The 16,721-nt window shown below is 60.1% G+C and overlaps 1 protein-coding gene across 1 annotated transcript in view; it reads left to right on the top strand.

Moving 5' to 3' along the window:
• DNAH1 (dynein axonemal heavy chain 1) overlaps positions 1-16,721 on the top strand; it is a 72,414-nt gene that overhangs the window by 46,199 nt on the left and 9,494 nt on the right. The window contains exons 37-59 of the mRNA XM_021694986.1: positions 486-680; positions 770-889; positions 1,157-1,315; positions 1,474-1,581; positions 2,649-2,789; positions 2,933-3,093; positions 3,527-3,684; positions 4,044-4,217; positions 5,012-5,050; positions 6,632-6,810; positions 7,761-7,991; positions 8,882-9,078; positions 9,499-9,634; positions 10,530-10,738; positions 10,851-11,022; positions 11,744-11,935; positions 12,294-12,404; positions 13,225-13,410; positions 13,831-14,022; positions 15,169-15,336; positions 15,436-15,627; positions 15,759-15,890; positions 16,351-16,476. Coding sequence (XP_021550661.1) covers positions 486-680; positions 770-889; positions 1,157-1,315; positions 1,474-1,581; positions 2,649-2,789; positions 2,933-3,093; positions 3,527-3,684; positions 4,044-4,217; positions 5,012-5,050; positions 6,632-6,810; positions 7,761-7,991; positions 8,882-9,078; positions 9,499-9,634; positions 10,530-10,738; positions 10,851-11,022; positions 11,744-11,935; positions 12,294-12,404; positions 13,225-13,410; positions 13,831-14,022; positions 15,169-15,336; positions 15,436-15,627; positions 15,759-15,890; positions 16,351-16,476 — 3,678 coding nt within the window. The remainder of the gene's footprint in view (positions 1-485; positions 681-769; positions 890-1,156; positions 1,316-1,473; positions 1,582-2,648; positions 2,790-2,932; positions 3,094-3,526; positions 3,685-4,043; positions 4,218-5,011; positions 5,051-6,631; positions 6,811-7,760; positions 7,992-8,881; positions 9,079-9,498; positions 9,635-10,529; positions 10,739-10,850; positions 11,023-11,743; positions 11,936-12,293; positions 12,405-13,224; positions 13,411-13,830; positions 14,023-15,168; positions 15,337-15,435; positions 15,628-15,758; positions 15,891-16,350; positions 16,477-16,721) is intronic.

Genomic DNA, 16,721 nt, shown 5'->3' with positions numbered 1-16,721 from the left:
CTTAGCAACGTGCCAGGAGTCTGGGAGACTGGCAGTACACACCTGGCCCCAGGGCCACCTGCCTGGTGTGTGAGGTGCAGTTCTCAGACAAGGAGGGCTGTCACCCGGTATTAGAGCCGTTCGTGGTAGCTACACTGAGCTGATCTCGAGCCCTTCTGAGAACACCTGGAACTTCTGCAGCATAGCATACAGCTCTCATCAGATAGCTCCAGGGACCCCCAAAATGCCCTGGTCCTAGGCTGGCCAGAGAGCAGTCGGGAATCTCCTGACTTTTGTTCTCCTCATGGCCCCAAGGAGAGCTATGTTAGCTGAAGACCAAGCGGTTCCTGAGGCCCCTCCAGCCCACCACTGCTTCTGGTCCACAGCCTGTCCCACAGCCTGCCCACAGTTGCAGGATGGGCAACCCCTCCCTGTGGCTCTGCAGCCCTTTTCCCGGCCCTAGGAACTGGCGGCCGGCCCACTCACATGGCTCCTCTTGGTGCCAGGCGATGACCATGATGTTCGAGGTGCAGGACCTGGCAGTGGCCTCCCCAGCCACAGTGTCCCGCTGTGGCATGGTGTACCTGGAGCCCAGCATCCTGGGGCTCATGCCCTTTGTCGAGTGCTGGTTAAGGAGGCTCCCTGACTTATTCAAGCCCTACGAGGAGCAGTTCAAGGCCCTCTTTGTCCGCTTCCTGGAGGTAAGCGAGGCCACCGTGTGCCCGGCCCAGGTGGGGCAGCAGCGCTCTATGGCCACCAGCCACAAGAGCCAGGTGCTCATCCCCTGTAGGGATCCATCACTTTCGTCCGGCACTCGGTAAGGGAGGTGATCGCCTCAACCAACAGCAACCTGACCCTGAGTCTCCTCAAGCTGCTAGACTGCTTCTTCAAGCCCTTTCTGCCAAAAGAGGTACAGCTCTGAGCAAGTGGGGCTGGGTGCCTGCTCCTTCATGTCCCTGCTCTCTGTGCCTGGGCACCTGAGGGCCCTGAACCTCAAGCCCAGCTTCCTGGAAGAGAGATTCAGATTGGCTCACATGGGTCATGGGGTCACCCCATCCTGTCTGCTGCAGAGACACCAGCCCATGCAGCAGAATCCAAGGATGCCCCCTTCCCCCGCTTCCTCGGGCTACTCACCACTGTTCCTGCCTGGGCCTGATGTGGTCCCCACTGTCCCCAGGGCCTCAGGAAGATACCTGCTGAAAAGCTGAGTCGCATCCCGGAGTTGATTGAGCCCTGGTTCATCTTCTCCCTGATCTGGAGTGTGGGCGCCACAGGGGACAGTACCAGCCGCATCAGCTTCAGCCACTGGCTCAGGATCAAGATGAAGATAGAGAATGTGAGAGGTGGCAGCCCCCAGGCTGGGCTCCCAAGTCCCAGATGTGTGTGCTGAATGCTGGGTGCTCTGGGGCCGTGCACTCAGCCCAGGCCCCCAGGGATAAGCAGCCACACAAAGTCCTGGGCCTCACACCCTGGTTTTCCTCTGGTCCCTCGCAGCTGACCATGCACTTCCCGGAGGAGGGGCTGGTGTTCGATTACAGGCTGGAGGACGCAGGCATCAGCAGCACCAATGACGATGAGGACGAAGATGAAGAGGGCAAGCAGGTGAATGCAGGCCTGTGCTAAGGCGACAGGACAGGAAGGGCCCACTGGGTGGTGGCTGTCCTCGATGAATAATGACTACTGAGAGGAGCCCATGCTGATGGCCACAGGTCTCAGGTGGGGGGTATTTGCATTACCTCATGGATCCTCACAGACCCACAGTGCGGTTATTACTGTGCCCGGTTTTCAGACAAGGAAATTGAGGCTCAGAAGAGCCACGCCCAGCTAGTGGGTGGCAGAGCCGGACTTGAACATGGGACTGGGAGATGTTGGCTTTCCTCCCTTCCCAACCATATGCATTGCCTCCTCCATGTTGATGCTGAGCCCAGGGATGGCTGCCTCAGTTCTACTTAAAAGTCCCATTTTCCTAGGGGCAGGGTGCCCTTAGGACGGGGCAGCAAGCCCTCCTGGCCTGCCGTGGTGTCCCATCCCTCCTATCAGCCAGCGAGGGCTCCGGGAGCCTGCTGTGCTTCCAGGATCAGGACCCCAGCCCAGGACGAGGAGGAGGCAGAGAGGCATCTGCAGAGAGGGCCACTATGCATGGTCCTGCTGGGGTCTCAGAGGGCACCTTTGAGTCTAACGTCCCCAGTGTGACCTGTGGTTTGACCGTAGCGAGCCCCCTCATGAAAGGAGGTCTGCAAGCTGGGTCAAGGCTGTGGGTGAAAGAATTCATACAGGTAGGGATGGTTGGGGAAGACCAGGCTGGGGGAGCTCTCCATATCCCAGTGATGCCAACACTTACGGTTCTGGCCCCACACCCTTGGATAGCCTGAAACCAAGTAGCAAAGGCCTTTGACTTCTGGGCTGTCCAACTGCCAGAACACCTCCCTGATGCCGAGACCTAGCAGTCCCTAGGAAGCCCCCCACTCCCAGTGGTTTGTTCTGGGATTCCCCACCCGGAGCAGAGAGGAGGGCACAGGGCTTCCTGTTTCAGTCCCAAGCAGCCCCTCGCCTGGGCTCTCTTGCCATGGCCTAGCAGTGCGTCTCCTTGTCCTCCTGGTGCACTTAGCCAGAGCGGGGTGCGGTGGGGTGGGGTTCTGGGCCCAGCCCAGAGCTGCCTGTGCTTCCAGGTGGCCTGGGTGAAGTGGATGGACTCCTCGACTCCATTCACCATGATGCCAGATATCAACTACTGTAACATCATCGTGCCTACTATGGACACAGTGCAGATGTCCTACCTGCTGGACATGCTACTCATCAACCACAAGCCCGTGAGTGCCCCTGCCGTGCCCTGCCTCACCCACACCAAGACCCAAGTCGGGGGGTGGCTGACCTCCCACACTGACAGGGGGGCAGCCCCTGCTGTGTGCCAGACCTGGTGAGAACCTTGAACACGTGATCCCCGTTCTCCCAGGTGCTGTGCATCGGGCCGACAGGCACGGGGAAGACCCTCACCATCTCCGACAAGCTCCTCAAGAACCTGCCGCTAGAGTACATCAGCCACTTCCTCACCTTCTCAGCCCGAACGTCAGCCAACCAAACCCAGGACCTCATCGACAGCAAGCTGGACAAGAGGCAGGCACCTCCTTCCTTTCTGTACCCCAGTGTCCTCCCAGCTTGGCTCAACCAGCTGTTTACCCAGCTCCTCACCAAATTGTGCTCTTGGGTTTGCCAAAAACTTCCTAGAGGGCCCTGGGTGCTCTTGCAGACTGTCCTGGAGCCCTCATCCATCAGGAATTCCTAAGCCCCGCCATGGGTGCTTGCCCTGGGCTGGGTACTTGGGTGGGGCTCGATATACATCTGCTTGGGAGGCAGGACTCAACTTGAAGGGAGCCCAGACTCGGGGCAGCCAACGTGATGTCCCAGGATGTTCAGACTGGGACAAGGGGCTGCTCAAGAGGTTTCACAATTCAGAGGAAGCTGAAGGCAGTTGCCATCCTGCCACCCCTGGATTCCCAGAGGACCTGGTGCCAATGGGTGCTGGGCTCACGCAGCCCCTCCCCCACAGGCGAAAGGGTGTGTTTGGGCCGCCCCTGGGGCGCAACTTCATCTTCTTCATCGATGACCTGAATATGCCAGCCTTGGAGACATATGGCGCCCAGCCACCCATTGAGCTGTTGCGCCAGTGGATGGACCACGGCGGCTGGTATGACCGCAAGGTCATTGGTGCGTGCCGGCCGGCCTGGGCCAGCGGGGTGCGGGCTGGGTGTGCTGGGCAGGGCAGGTCGCCCCATCCATGAGGCAGGGTAGGCACAAGGCCTATTGCCCACAGTACTTTTAGAGGGTCCAAAGAAATGTTTTGATTTCTTTTAAAATCACCAGGAAAATGAACTTTTAAGGGTCAAAGAACATTTTTATCATATAATATTAATATATTTGTCTTTATTCCAATACTGTTATAAATTAGCATTTTTAATATTTTTTATAGAGGCGGAGGCCCTTGAAGGCCAAGTGCCTAGGGCCCACAAAAAGTCATAATTCAGCCCTGGGTAGGGCCCCCTCCTGACTTCCTGCCTCCACTCCAGGAGCCTTCAAGCACCTGGTGGACATCAACTTTGTCTGTGCCATGGGCCCCCCGGGTGGAGGCAGGAATGCCATCACCCCACGGCTGACACGCCACTTCAACTACCTGTCCTTTGCCGAGATGGACGAGGTCAGCAAGAAGCGCATCTTCTCCACCATCCTGGGCAGTTGGATGGGTAAGCACCAGGTGGAAGTCAGGAAGTCGGGGAGGACCTGGGCAAAGGTAGAAGCCCAGACCAGGTAAGCCACTCCTAGGACAGCTGGGCAGCTGCTGGAAAGGGTGGGGTGATGGAGGCACTGACCTCAGCCCTGGCTTCACCCTTTACTCAGCTGTGTTACCTTTGGCAAATTCATCAACCTCCCTGAGCCTCAGTTTCTCCATCTGTATAATGGGCAATGACATTAGTGACCACCATCCCAAGTCATGGAGGTTAAATAAGACACTGCATGTAGCATCTAGCATGAAGCCTGGCACGTGGTGATTGCTGAATATATGATTTATACATATGTACAGTTAGGCATTCACCTGCATAAGTACACACGTGTATGTTAGTATTTGCCCAGAAAAGCTGGTGGAAGGATGTTACTTTTATAAATCAGGAAAAACCACCAAGATAGAATAGACAGAGTGGTCCTGATCTTCCGCTGCATCAGGATGCAGTTTTCCCCCACCAGCCCACCTCCGGTCTAACATACACTCTGACCGTTGAACTCCCCTTGGCACTGCACCAGGCGGTGGGTGATGGGAGTCAGGCCTTCCCTCCTCTGGCCTGGCCTGCCCTGTCACCAGTGGTGATAGGCCAGAACTTGCCTACAGGCCCAGCTAGGGGTGGGGGCCACATTGCTCTGAGAAGGGGGGTGGGTGCTAGGTGGCTGCTCTGGGAGCTGTCCAGCTTGGCCCAGCTGGCCAAGGTGGGCAGCAAGAGACCCACCTAACTCTGAGCCCCATGTCTCTCCCTCAACCCACTAGATGGACTCCTCGGAGAGAGAAGTTACCGGGAGCCCGTGCGTAAGTGCTGGCCTGGACAGGGCCTGGATGGGGTGGGGCGCTGGTGCCTGGGTGAGCCCCGGGCTCCAGTTGGGTGTGGCCGCGGCTGGGTCCCCGTGGCCACAGAGAACCATCCTCGGGCTCATGTGGGGACCTTGAGCTACTGCTAGAGCAAATGCCTTCATAGGCTCATTCAACCATTCACATAGCAGTCAGTCCTTCACTGCCTGGGCTAGGTCCGACCCACAGTAAAAGCGAGGTAAATGTGAGTTGAATGAATGAATAAAGGAATCCAACAAACTCCCACCCTGTGTAAAGAAGCAGAGGCTCCCAAGAGGCCGGCCCTATCCAAGGAGCAGGCATCTCTGGTGTGGCAGCCTCACGCAGGGCGGATCTGGCGGTCATTGATTTCCCCCATCTTAACAACAAAACACAAAACAGCCCCTCTGGACCCCTTCCCACCCACCCTGGCCGTCTCTCCACTCCTCTGCTCACACTGACAGCACAACTCAAGAGCATTTTCTCTTCAGCCTGGCATCACCCCCCTCCCCCTTTCCCTTGTGCCTCAATACTCCCCGGAGAGTGTCCTTGTCACCACTGGAGTCTTGTGGCCCGACCAACGGTCCGCTCTTGCAGTCCTCACGTTCCCGGGCTGTCACTGTCACTGGAGGGTGGCCCCTCCTTTCAGCTCAGGTCAACCCCCTATCCCCATTCCCTCACCCCACCCACCATCCCGTCCAGCCCTCTAGCCATGCCTGCCCGAGGGACCCATTCACACGTTCACTGGGATCACACTCCTCCTCGCTCAACTGCGGGCAAGAGCCCAAGTCCCAACACTTGGACCGCCTTGTCACCTCTCTGCTCTCACCCCCTCCTCACTGGTCCTTGGCACCCCAGGCCTCAACACACTGGCTCCAGTTCCGGGCCTGCTCCCACCTCCCTTGTCCAGCTCTCTGCTCCAGCGTCCCTCCTCACCAGGCCTCGCCTAGCACTATGTCACATGTCCCCAACCCTGGCTCCCCGACCACTGCTGTCCTGCGGCAGGCCTCTGCATGGCACTCCACTGTCCACGCTGCTGCAGATCCCCGCAGAGTGGCGGCTGGTGGGTGAGGAGTGTGTCTGTTGGGACCACCCTCTGGACCCAGGACCCAGAACAGTGCCTGTGTTAATTAACCGATGAGCCCCCCTTTGGGGCTCATGAGCCCTCCTGCCCCTTCTGTACTTGTTTTCCACTCCCTCTGCCCCAAGTTCCCATAGCCCCCCAGGGCAAGGCAGTAAGGGCCCCGCCCAGCACTGACCCCGTTACTATCCCTGGTTCCATGGATGTGCCCCAGTGCCCGACAGCCTTGGTAATGAGGTGGTAAAAGGGGGGGAGCTCAGAGCAGGAGAGTCCTCACCCCAGGCTGGGGGGCATCAGGAGAGCTTGTGAAGGAGGTGGCATCCAAAAGGGGCTGAAGGCTGGGTGGAACCCAAGCCCTCAGGCTGGGGCGAGGGCACCTGGGGGAGAACCCAGCACTGGCAAAGCCAGGGAGGTAGCATCCACAGAGGCCATAGAGGGAGCCCCCGCCTGTGTGACTCAGGCCCACCCTCCTGTTCCCACAGCTGGGGCCCCCACCATCGCCCACTTCACGGACCCCCTCGTGGAAGCCACCATCATGGTGTACTCCACCATCACCTCCCAGCTGCTGCCCACCCCGGCCAAGTCCCACTACACCTTCAACCTCAGGGACCTCTCCAAGGTCTTCCAGGGCATGCTCATGGCCAACCCGGCTAAGGTCGAGGTGAGGATCCAGCAGGCTCCCTTCCCCGTGTCCAGCAGAGGAGAGCCCACAGTGCCCTCACAGTCCTCCCCAGCCCCTCGATTTTAGGCCTTGCTACCACTCCAAAACTGCCCAGCCTTGATCTGGCCAGGCCCTGAGTGGGGCCGGGGGCAGGCTGTGCTCCAGCCCCCTGCTTTCCTACAGCTGAGCCCTGTCTTGTGGCTCAGATCCATGCCTACGATGGCAGCAGTGATGGGGATCACACAGAAGGATCCAGGGCAAGGCAAAGGAGAGAGAGAGAGGGTTCCTGATGGAGGCCCTGTGTAGGAGAAGCCTGGGGAGGAAGAGTGAGGGGGATGCACGCGAGGAACCAGAAGCCCAGGTGGACGGAGCAGGACTGTAGCAGGGAGTGGGCTGTCAGGGTGCTGATGGGGCTGGGCAGCTGTGGGAGCCAAGGGGTCCTGAAGGTGGTGGGAGCCCTGGGGGGTGGGGATGGGGACTGATTTGCCCTTGGAATGGGGGCTGGTTGGGTCGGTGTGTACAGAGCCTGGGGCCGGGGAGACTTGGTGAACGGGACAGACGCCAGCCCTGGCCTTGCCAAGCTATAGCCAAAGAGGTAGCGAGAAGGGCCTGGGGGCTTCCTGAGGGCCACCCACTCACCCAGGGGGAGGCGGGAAAGCCGGGATAGAGGTGGCAGCAGACACAGAGATGGGAGCCGAATCAGAGGGGCTTGCTGGGTGGCTAGAGGCGGGGCGTCGGGAAGGTGTAAGGAGAACCAGGCATTCCTCCCAGGCTTAGGGTTTGAGCAGCCGTGGGGCCCTAAGAGGGGAGAAGCTGATGCCCAGCTAAAGCGGCCGGGTCCCAGCAGACACCTGGGCAGCGTGGAGCCGGGGCCGGAGAGGCGCGGGCAGGGCGGCGTGGGACGGGGTCTCCGGGCCTAGGGGGCAGGCGCTGACGGGGGGCGGCTGCAGGACGGGGTGCAGCTGCTGCGGCTGTGGTACCACGAGAGCTGCCGCGTGTTCCGCGACCGCCTGGTGAGCGACGAGGACCGAGGCTGGTTCGACAGGCTCCTGGAGAGCCGCATGGAGCAGTGGGGGGTGACCTTCGTCGAGGTCTGTCCCTTCCAGCCCATTCTCTACGGGGACTTCATGTCGCCAGGCTCTGACGTCAAATCCTATGAGCTCATCACCAACGAGAACAAGGTGAGGGGCCCCGTCGCTCTGCCCCCCAGGCCCCAGGCCCCCTGCAGCCCTGCGAACAGACCAGCGCGCTATGACCGGAGGGTCAGGACTCTGACTTGGAAGGCCAGCCCTTGCCTCTGTAGGTCCCGTTTCCTCGCCTGTCTGAAGGGTGCGGCAGGCCCTGCTTGGCCCGCCTCTGGGGACAAGCCTGTGCTTCATCTGGGACAGGCTCTGTAAACATGGACGTGCTGGCCTGTTGGAAGGCTATCATCTCACCCACAGAGGGGCAGCAGGGCCCCTGGGGGCACAGGTTTGAGTCAGGACCCCAGGGAGGCATGCAAGAGACCTCGTCAGAGGCCTCGGAGCTGCATGGCTGGAGTGGGCCTCCCGATGCTTTCCCAGTACATACATCCCGTCCTTGGTCCCAGGAGCTCTCATGAGGGCCCCGGCTCAGTGTACCTGGTGAGGCCCAGAGGAAACAGGCAGGGCTCTGACCCCACCCCCCAGGCCTCTAGTATCCCACAGGTCTGGCCTCGTTTAGGTCTGGCTTCTGAACAGGTCTGGCTTCCCGTTCCCCAACACTCAGGTGCCACTGCCACAGGCAGGGGGCAGGGGCCAGGGTGGGCTGGACTCAACGCCATCCCAGTGTGGCAGCCTAGAAAGTGGTCAGTCCTTCATGCCCAGGTTACTGTCAGTTGGGGTGGACGTTTGGAGGGATGGCTGGGACCGCGGGCGGGGGCGCCGGCAGTTGGGTGGGTCAGGTGCCTGGGGCCATACCCCTCTGAAGCCAGGCCCAACACCCCTCCCTACAGAGGAGCAGGGCTGGCCGTGGGAGGGGGTGTGTTCTGTTGAGGGTCCTAGTGCACAGGGATAGAGAGAGGACCCAGATCTCCCCATCTCCCTGGCCCCAGATGATGCAGGTGATTGAGGAGTACATGGAGGACTACAACCAGATCAACACAGCCAAGCTGAAGCTGGTCCTCTTCATGGATGCCGTGAGCCACATCTGCCGGATCAGCCGCACCCTGCGCCAGGCACTAGGAAACGCGCTCCTGCTGGGCGTGGGGGGCAGCGGCCGCAGCTCCCTCACGCGGCTGGCCTCACACATGTGAGGGCCCCGGGCGTGCACAGCTAGGGAAGCTGGGGCCACCCCGGGCCAGGTGCCCCGGCCATGGGCTTCTGATCGCACTGGGCAGGGGACCCAGGCTCCAGGAGAGGCAGCAGCAGTGCCCTGTGGCGCTGTGGGGAGGGAGGCGTGGCTGCAGACCAGGAGGAATTCCTAGACGAGGTGGCCACGGCCTCCTCTCAGGATCAGAGCTGGGAGGATGGAAGCAAAGGGCTTTCCGGGCCATGCGAACAGCTTAGGCAGAGGTCTGGTGGTAAGAGAGCAGGTTCAGGGCCTGGAGCATCTGCAGATCTGCCCAGGAGGGGAGCCAGACTCCAGATGGCGGGGGTGGGGTGTGGGCACCCATCACTTGGCACTTGGCCTCAAGCTCTGGCACGCCTCCACCCAAACTCCTGTCTCCAGGGCCGAGTACGAGTGCTTCCAGATCGAGCTATCCAAGAACTACGGCATGACTGAGTGGCGTGAAGATGTCAAGAAGATCTTGCTCAAGGCGGGCCTGCATAGCCTGCCCATCACCTTCTTGTTCTCTGACACTCAGGTGCCACTGCCACAGGCAGGGGGCAGGGGCCAGGGTGGGCTGGACTCAACGCCATCCCAGTGTGGCATCCTAGAAAGTGGTCAGTCCTTCATGCCCAGGTTACTGTCAGTTGGGGTGGATGTTTGGAGGGATGGCTGGGCCCCGGGGCGGGGGGCCCACAGTTGGGTGGGCCAGGTGCCTGGGGCCAAACCCAGCCTGTCAGAGCTAGGGAGGCACAGGTCACTACTGTACCCCAAGGGTAAAGAAGGCCCCTGGCACCATGGCTGACCACGAGTGGTACCACACTCACTGGCCAAGGGCTCCCCACCTCAGGACTCATGCCCGAAGCACTGTGCCCATGATGCCCCTTTTGGGGGCTGCTCCCTCTAGAGCTCCCTAGGGGGGGAAGCCTGTCCCTAGGTCTCTAAGGGGAAGGGAGGTGGTGGCTCTGGGGTCTCAAAACAAATAGAGCAGCACTTAAACCTGGCTGGTGGTTGAAATTGGGCCAAGCCCTGGAATGTGTCCCACTCTGGGCAGGGTCCCCTCTGTTCCCAGCCCTGCCTCTACCCCCAGGGTCCCCTCATGTAGTCTGGCAAGGACCTATTTCTGCCTGTGGCCTGGTTTCCTCCTGTGAGGAAACTGAGGCATGGGGAGGCCTGGAAAGTGAGAGTAAGGTGCCACATCTCCCACCCAGGACCCAGGGCCCTTCCACAGCCCAGTGGTGATGATCAGAGTCTCTGCTGTAGGGCAGGCCTGGCTATAAGCCCTAGACTGTGAGGTGCGAGGTCACCTATATGCCCCTGAGCTTCTCGGAGCCTGGTATGATCTGTAAAATGGGGCTGCTATGAAGATCCAGGGAGACAACACCCAGGGGCCATCATTAAAGCTTAGCTTTTGTACTCTCATCTCTCCCCAGATCAAGAATGAGTCTTTCCTGGAGGACATCAACAATGTCCTGAACTCGGGCGACATTCCCAACCTCTATAGCTCAGATGAGCAGGACCAGATTGTCAACACCATGCGGCCCTACATCCAGGAGCAGGGCCTGCAGCCCACCAAGGCCAACCTCATGGCCGCCTACACTGGGCGTGTGCGCAGCAATATCCACGTGGTGCTGTGTATGAGGTACGGGCAGCCATTGTGGCCATGCAGGGACAGCCCCCGGGCCTGCCATGAGGAGGGTCCTGGGCTCCTGGGGGTGGAAGTCAGTGACTCATTTGGCCTCCTGGTCCCCCAGCCCCATCGGAGAGGTCTTCCGAGCCCGTTTGAGGCAGTTCCCCTCCCTTGTCAACTGCTGTACCATTGACTGGTTTAACGAATGGCCAGCAGAGGCCCTGGAGTCTGTGGCTACCATGTTCCTGAATGAGATCCCAGACCTGGAAGCCAACTCTGAAGTAATTCGAGGACTGGTAGGTGTCTTGGTGAGGAGGAAACTGTCAGGGGGAACTGTTCAGGTTTGGGCTTACAGTCACTGGGGCCTGGGTGAGAGTCCCAGGCCCAACACCGATGGGCATTGGGGCAGACAACTTGACCTGTTCTGAGCCTGTTTCCTCATCTGTGTCATCGGAGTGCCACAAGGTTGTCATGGTGATATATGATTGAAGACCACAGATGGCCGGGGGGGTGGGGGGTGGGGGCTAGATTTGCCTGCTACAACCTGAGAGAGTGATGGTCACCTGGGGGCCAAGAACTAGAATGAGCCTGTTTCCCTCTCCAGCTATGCTGAGGCCTTGGGCCCTCTGTTCCCCCAGGTCCAGCCTCCAAGGGGAGAGGGGGTCCCCCCTTAGGACTCTCAGAGAGAGGCAGGTCTTGGGAGCTGTGATGGGAGCAGAGGGCCAAGATCTGGGAGACACCCGGGTCCACGTTCAGAGGCAGCTCTGCCCTTAACAGATGTGTGAACTTAAACGAGCCCCTTGACTTCTCTGGGTTGTAAGTTTTTCTTCTGCAGAATAGGTGATCTTGACCTGGAGGTTATGAGGATCATGGGAGACAGTGAGTGTGGGAGGCATTGAGGTTCCTACATGTGGCCCCCTCCTTGGGACCAGGCTGCAATGGCTTCAAGGGCACCCTTGCACCCTGTCTTTGCTGGGGGCTCTACAAGGCTGGCATCAGTGGTCTCCCACCCCACAGATCCAGGTTTGCGTATATATCCACCAGTCGGTGGCCAAGAAGTGTGTCGAGTACCTAGCCGAGCTGGCCCGTCACAACTACGTGACCCCCAAGAGCTACCTAGAGCTGCTTAATATTTTCTCCATCCTAATTGGCCAGAAGAAACAGGAGCTGAAAACCGCCAAGAACCGCATGAAGAGTGGTCTTGACAAGGTGGGCCAGGGTGGGGCTTTGTGGACAATGGCTAGCAGCCCATGGTTCTGCATACTCTGGCTTAGCCCTGACCTGGGGAGGCCCAGCCCACCCTCTCAGTCAGCAGCCTGCCATGTTTAAATGGGTAGCTTCCTCCCTTACCAAATGAACAAGGGCAAGGCCAAAGCAGGGCACCCCACAGATTTTCAGGGGACTGCTCCCTTCCTCCAGGGCTCACTGGGCAACAGGCCACAGCCTCTCACTCATGAGTGAGGGCCAGGCAGCCCTGCAGGACCCTCTTCCCAGTCCCCTCCACACTCGGCTCTCTTTCTGGTACCCTGTCACACCTGATTTCCTCTCTGTGCCCCCCATCCACCAGCTGCTGCGTACTTCCGAGGACGTGGCCAAGATGCAGGAGGAGCTGGAGATGATGCGCCCCCTGCTGGAAGAGGCTGCCAAGGACACCGTGCTGACCATGGAGCAGATCAAGGTGGGGGGTGCTCCCTGGCCCTCTTCCCTGACGTCTGACCATGTCTGAGGATGCTAGGGGTCCCCATGCAACCATGAGGTCGCTGGCTGCCTGACCTCTGCAGGTTGCTTAGCTTCTCGGTGCCTGTTTTCCTCAGTCAGTAGTCCTTTGTTTATTCAACAAGAGTTTGCTTGGAACCTCTTCTCTGCCAGGCCCTGCACCGGGGCAGGGGATATGGTGAAGAGCAAGACAGGCAACCCAAACCCTGATAATCACAGCAGGGACAGAGTGGCAGGCCGCCACACGCAGCGGCCACCCCCAGGCGTGAAGCTGATCATAGAGGCTATGTGCATCATGAAGGGCATTAAGCCCAAGTGTCCCTCTGAGTCTCCATGAGATCCCCGAGTTCGCGGGCCGGCTGCGTACAGCAGACATCTCAGATTCGCAAGTTCATCAGGACAGCTTCCTGGTAGAAGTAGTCACCTCCCGCTCTGCAAAGTCAGTGTATCGCAAATGTTTCCAGCAGATGGAAAGAACGTGATGTGGGGGAGCGCTTTTCTCTGTGTTGCCTGGAGATGTCCTGAGGGCTTAGGGGGTCCTTCCCTGGAGGGCAGTTGTGCTCGAGCATGTAAAGCCCTGAGCCCCACGCTGGGACCACCGTGAGCACTTGGAATGGGCTTCTCACATTCCCGGAGCTCCGAGAGGGCCCTTGGAGAAGGGGGCATCCCTGCTCTCATTTCCCTTGACCCCGGGGAGACTGAGATGCAGGGAGGAGAAAGGGGGGGGACACACCTGTCCCCGAAATGCCAGCAGCTGGGCCCTCCCTTTCTTTGGCCCCCAGGTGGACACAACCATTGCTCAGGAGACCCGGAATTCGGTGCAAGCAGAGGAGGCCAAGGCCAATGAGAAGGCCAGGAAGGCACAAGCTATTGCTGACGATGCCCAGAAGGATCTGGATGAGGCGCTGCCTGCCTTGGACGCAGCCCTGGCCAGCCTGCGCAACCTCAACAAGAATGATGTGACTGAGGTGGGTGGCCAGGCAGCTCCCGAAGTTCCCCCTTGGCATCTGTCCTGGTGCCTCTGGCCCCCAGGCCCTCTCTCTCCACATCGCTTGGGGGTCACATGCTGAGAGGTGTGGGTAGAACTAGGGCTCGAAGCCAGCTGTCTGCCCTTACCTCCTTGCACAAGCCCCCATGGCCCAGACGGGCACATGGAGGGCTTTGGGTCCTGAGAAATGAGCATCTAGGACCTCATGGTCAGGCCTGGGTGAGGGGGAGCAGAAGGAACCACAGGCCGAGGCAGACCTCGGGGGACAGCCAGGCATGCCCTTTGTGGTGGTAGGAACTGCGTTGGTGGGGTCCACCCTGTCTGACAGCTGTCCCTGCCCAGGGGTATCCAGGTAGTGATGGGTCTCCCTCCCCTTCCCCACTCTCGGCCCGACCCGCAGGTCCGGGCCATGCAGCGGCCACCCCCAGGCGTGAAGCTGGTCATAGAGGCTATGTGCATCATGAAGGGCATCAAGCCCAAGAAGGTGCCTGGAGAGAGGCCTGGCTCCAAGGTGGATGACTACTGGGAGCCGGGCAAGGGGCTGCTGCAGGACCCTGGCCGCTTCCTCGAAGGCCTCTTCAAGTTTGACAAGGTGAGTGTGCCGGGCACAAAGCGAGCAGGCCCGTGAGTGAGGCAGGGAAGCAGGCAGAGGAGCCTGTCCCCCCACCCCCCCAGTGTAGGGCTCTCTGTCCTGTCTCCCTTCCCCTGAACACATGCAGCCCTGTGGCCACACACAGCTGACTGGGACCATACCCTGGCCCCAGAGGAGCTCTCTGGCTGGTCACCCCAAAGCTCTGTAGCCTGGAGATCCCCTCTTGTGCCCTTTCCTTCCTAGGATCCCCATGGCCTTGGCCTAGACTTGCACTGTCTGTGCAGCCTCAGCTGAGGTTCTGCTTCTTCTGTCTGTCCCTGGGTTTCTCCGTCTGCTGTCTATCTGGGGCTCTCAGTATCCATGGCCATGTTCTTTCTTGGGGGCTGCTTCATGGTTAGATCAGCCTGGAGCCCACCACCCTCTTAGGGGACCTTTTTCAGCCCAGAAATTGGGTAGGGGACAACTGCCTGTGCACCCGCCCCCCCCACACACCATGAGGCAGTGTGGGGCCTCAGACACCCCAGGCCACGCTGGGAGGGTGGAGATAATGACCCATAGGTAGCAGGATGCCCTACAGATTTCCCCATTCTTCCTCCTCCACTTTCATCAGTCTAGAAAGCAGAGGCCCCACACACCTAACTCAGCCCAAATCAGGAGTGCTCTCAGCCAGTGCTCAGGCTCCCGGGTCCCAGGCTCTGAGCTCTGGGAGTTCATGAACAATGCAGATTCCTGGGCTCATCCTGAACTACACGGTTGGACTCTCACCGGGGGGACGGGAACTCTGGGTTGTGATGAGCTCTCAGGGTGAGGATTAATACCCTTGAACTTGAGCCTGGTTGGGCATCAGAATCACTCACTGGTCTCCACACCTGTCAGGAGCAGCCCTTATCGCTAAGTGAGTTTTTAATGGGACCTGTATATTACCAGACCTTGAGACTGCAGGGTTTCTTGTGGACGAAGTCTCTAATCGTATTATCTGAAATCCTGGATCCTTTCTGGACTGTGTTTATTCCCTGAGGAAGATACCTGTATTGAAGTCTACACAGGGCAGGGGGCTCAGAGCCCGAGCAGGGTGTTCCTCAGCAGGCCCCACCACCGCTTCCTTGCTGGAAACAGCCCCCTGATGCCCCTGGTTCCCCTCCCCAGGACAACATCGGGGAGGCGGTGATCAAAGCCATCCAGCCGTACATTGACAACGAGGAGTTCCAGCCGGCTGCGATTGCCAAGGTATCCAAGGCCTGCACCTCCATCTGCCAGTGGGTACGCGCCATGCACAAGTACCACTTCGTGGCCAAGGCAGTGGAGCCCAAGCGGGTGAGGCCTGGGTCCAGCTTGGGGGGGGAGGGCAGGGGAGGAAGGGGAGGGCTCTCCTGGGGCCGCTCCACAAGCTGGCCCTGGGCCCTGTGCCTGCAGCAAGCCCTGCGGGAGGCCCAGGATGACCTGGAGGTGACACAGAGGATCCTGGAGGAGGCCAAGCAGCGCCTGCGCGAGGTGGAGGACGGCATCGCCACGATGCAGACCAAGTACCGGGAATGCATCGCCAAGAAGGAGGAGCTGGAGCTGAAGTGCGAGCAGTGCGAGCAGCGGCTGGGCCGGGCGGACAAGGTCAGCACGTCCCGCGGGGAGGGCCTGTGGGCTGCGAGGGTCTGGCGGGGGGTGGGGGTGCAGGTCCTGCACCCCTTCCCCAGCCCCTGGCCTGGCCAACCGCAGCCCACCCCCCGGGGCTGCCTCTGCAGCTCATCAACGGGCTGTCGGATGAGAAGGTGCGCTGGCAGGAGACCGTGGAGAACCTGGAGCATATGCTTGGCAACATCTCCGGTGATGTGCTGGTGGCCGCTGGCTTTGTGGCCTACCTGGGCCCCTTCACGGTGAGGAGCCTTCCAGCCCTCCCTGCAACAGCCTCACCTCCACGAGGGGCAGCCTGCAGGGCGGTCTTCCCGCACGCACTCACTCAGCTTCTCAGCCGCCCCATCCGAACCAGGTGCTGTTCTAGGCATGGAAACAGCCAGAAAACCCGCCCTGGCGGGCCTGGCCTTCTAGTGGGAAACCTGAGCTCGCACTTGCACGCTTGCTGGGTGCATCTCACTCGGTCCTCACAGCCTCCTTGACAGGCGGGCCCATTGTCATCACGCCTGTTTCACAGAGGAGGGGCTGAGGTTTACGGAGGCCAAGGAAGTCACCCAAAGTGGGACCTGAGTGCGAGGGTCTGACTCCACGCCTGAGCTCTACCTCTGTGTGCGACTACTGAGTGCTGGGGGACTGGGGCTGGGGGTGGGAGGGCATCCCACGTGTCGTGGTGGGGTGGCCCTGAGTCTGGCGTCTCCCCAGGGCCAGTACCGCACAGTGCTCTATGACCACTGGGTCAAGCAGCTCACAAGACACAAGGTCCCGCACACTTCAGAGCCCACGCTCATCGGGACGCTGGGAAACGCTGTGAAGATCCGCTCGTGGCAGGTGCCTGTCTGGGAAGGGGGAGGGCTGGAGTGACTGGGCTGAGCCAGGAGCCTCCTGCTTCCCCCGCCACCCTCTTTCCGGGGCCTGCTCCGAGATGACTCCCCTGACCTGCCTGGGCCCAGCAAGAGGCTGTGGGTAGGAGAGGAGTGAGCTGACACGGTGTGGCACAGATCTAGCTAACTGGGGCAGAGAATTCAAGGGGTGCTTGTCAGAGTGGGCTGGGGGAGGAGAGCAGCATCCAGGGT

Source organism: Neomonachus schauinslandi, chromosome 1 (assembly GCF_002201575.2).
Source record: "Neomonachus schauinslandi chromosome 1, ASM220157v2, whole genome shotgun sequence".
NCBI classification, from domain to species: domain Eukaryota; kingdom Metazoa; phylum Chordata; class Mammalia; order Carnivora; family Phocidae; genus Neomonachus; species Neomonachus schauinslandi.
Note: the sequence above shows the minus strand (reverse complement) of the source record. Positions and strands in the feature narration are given on the sequence as shown.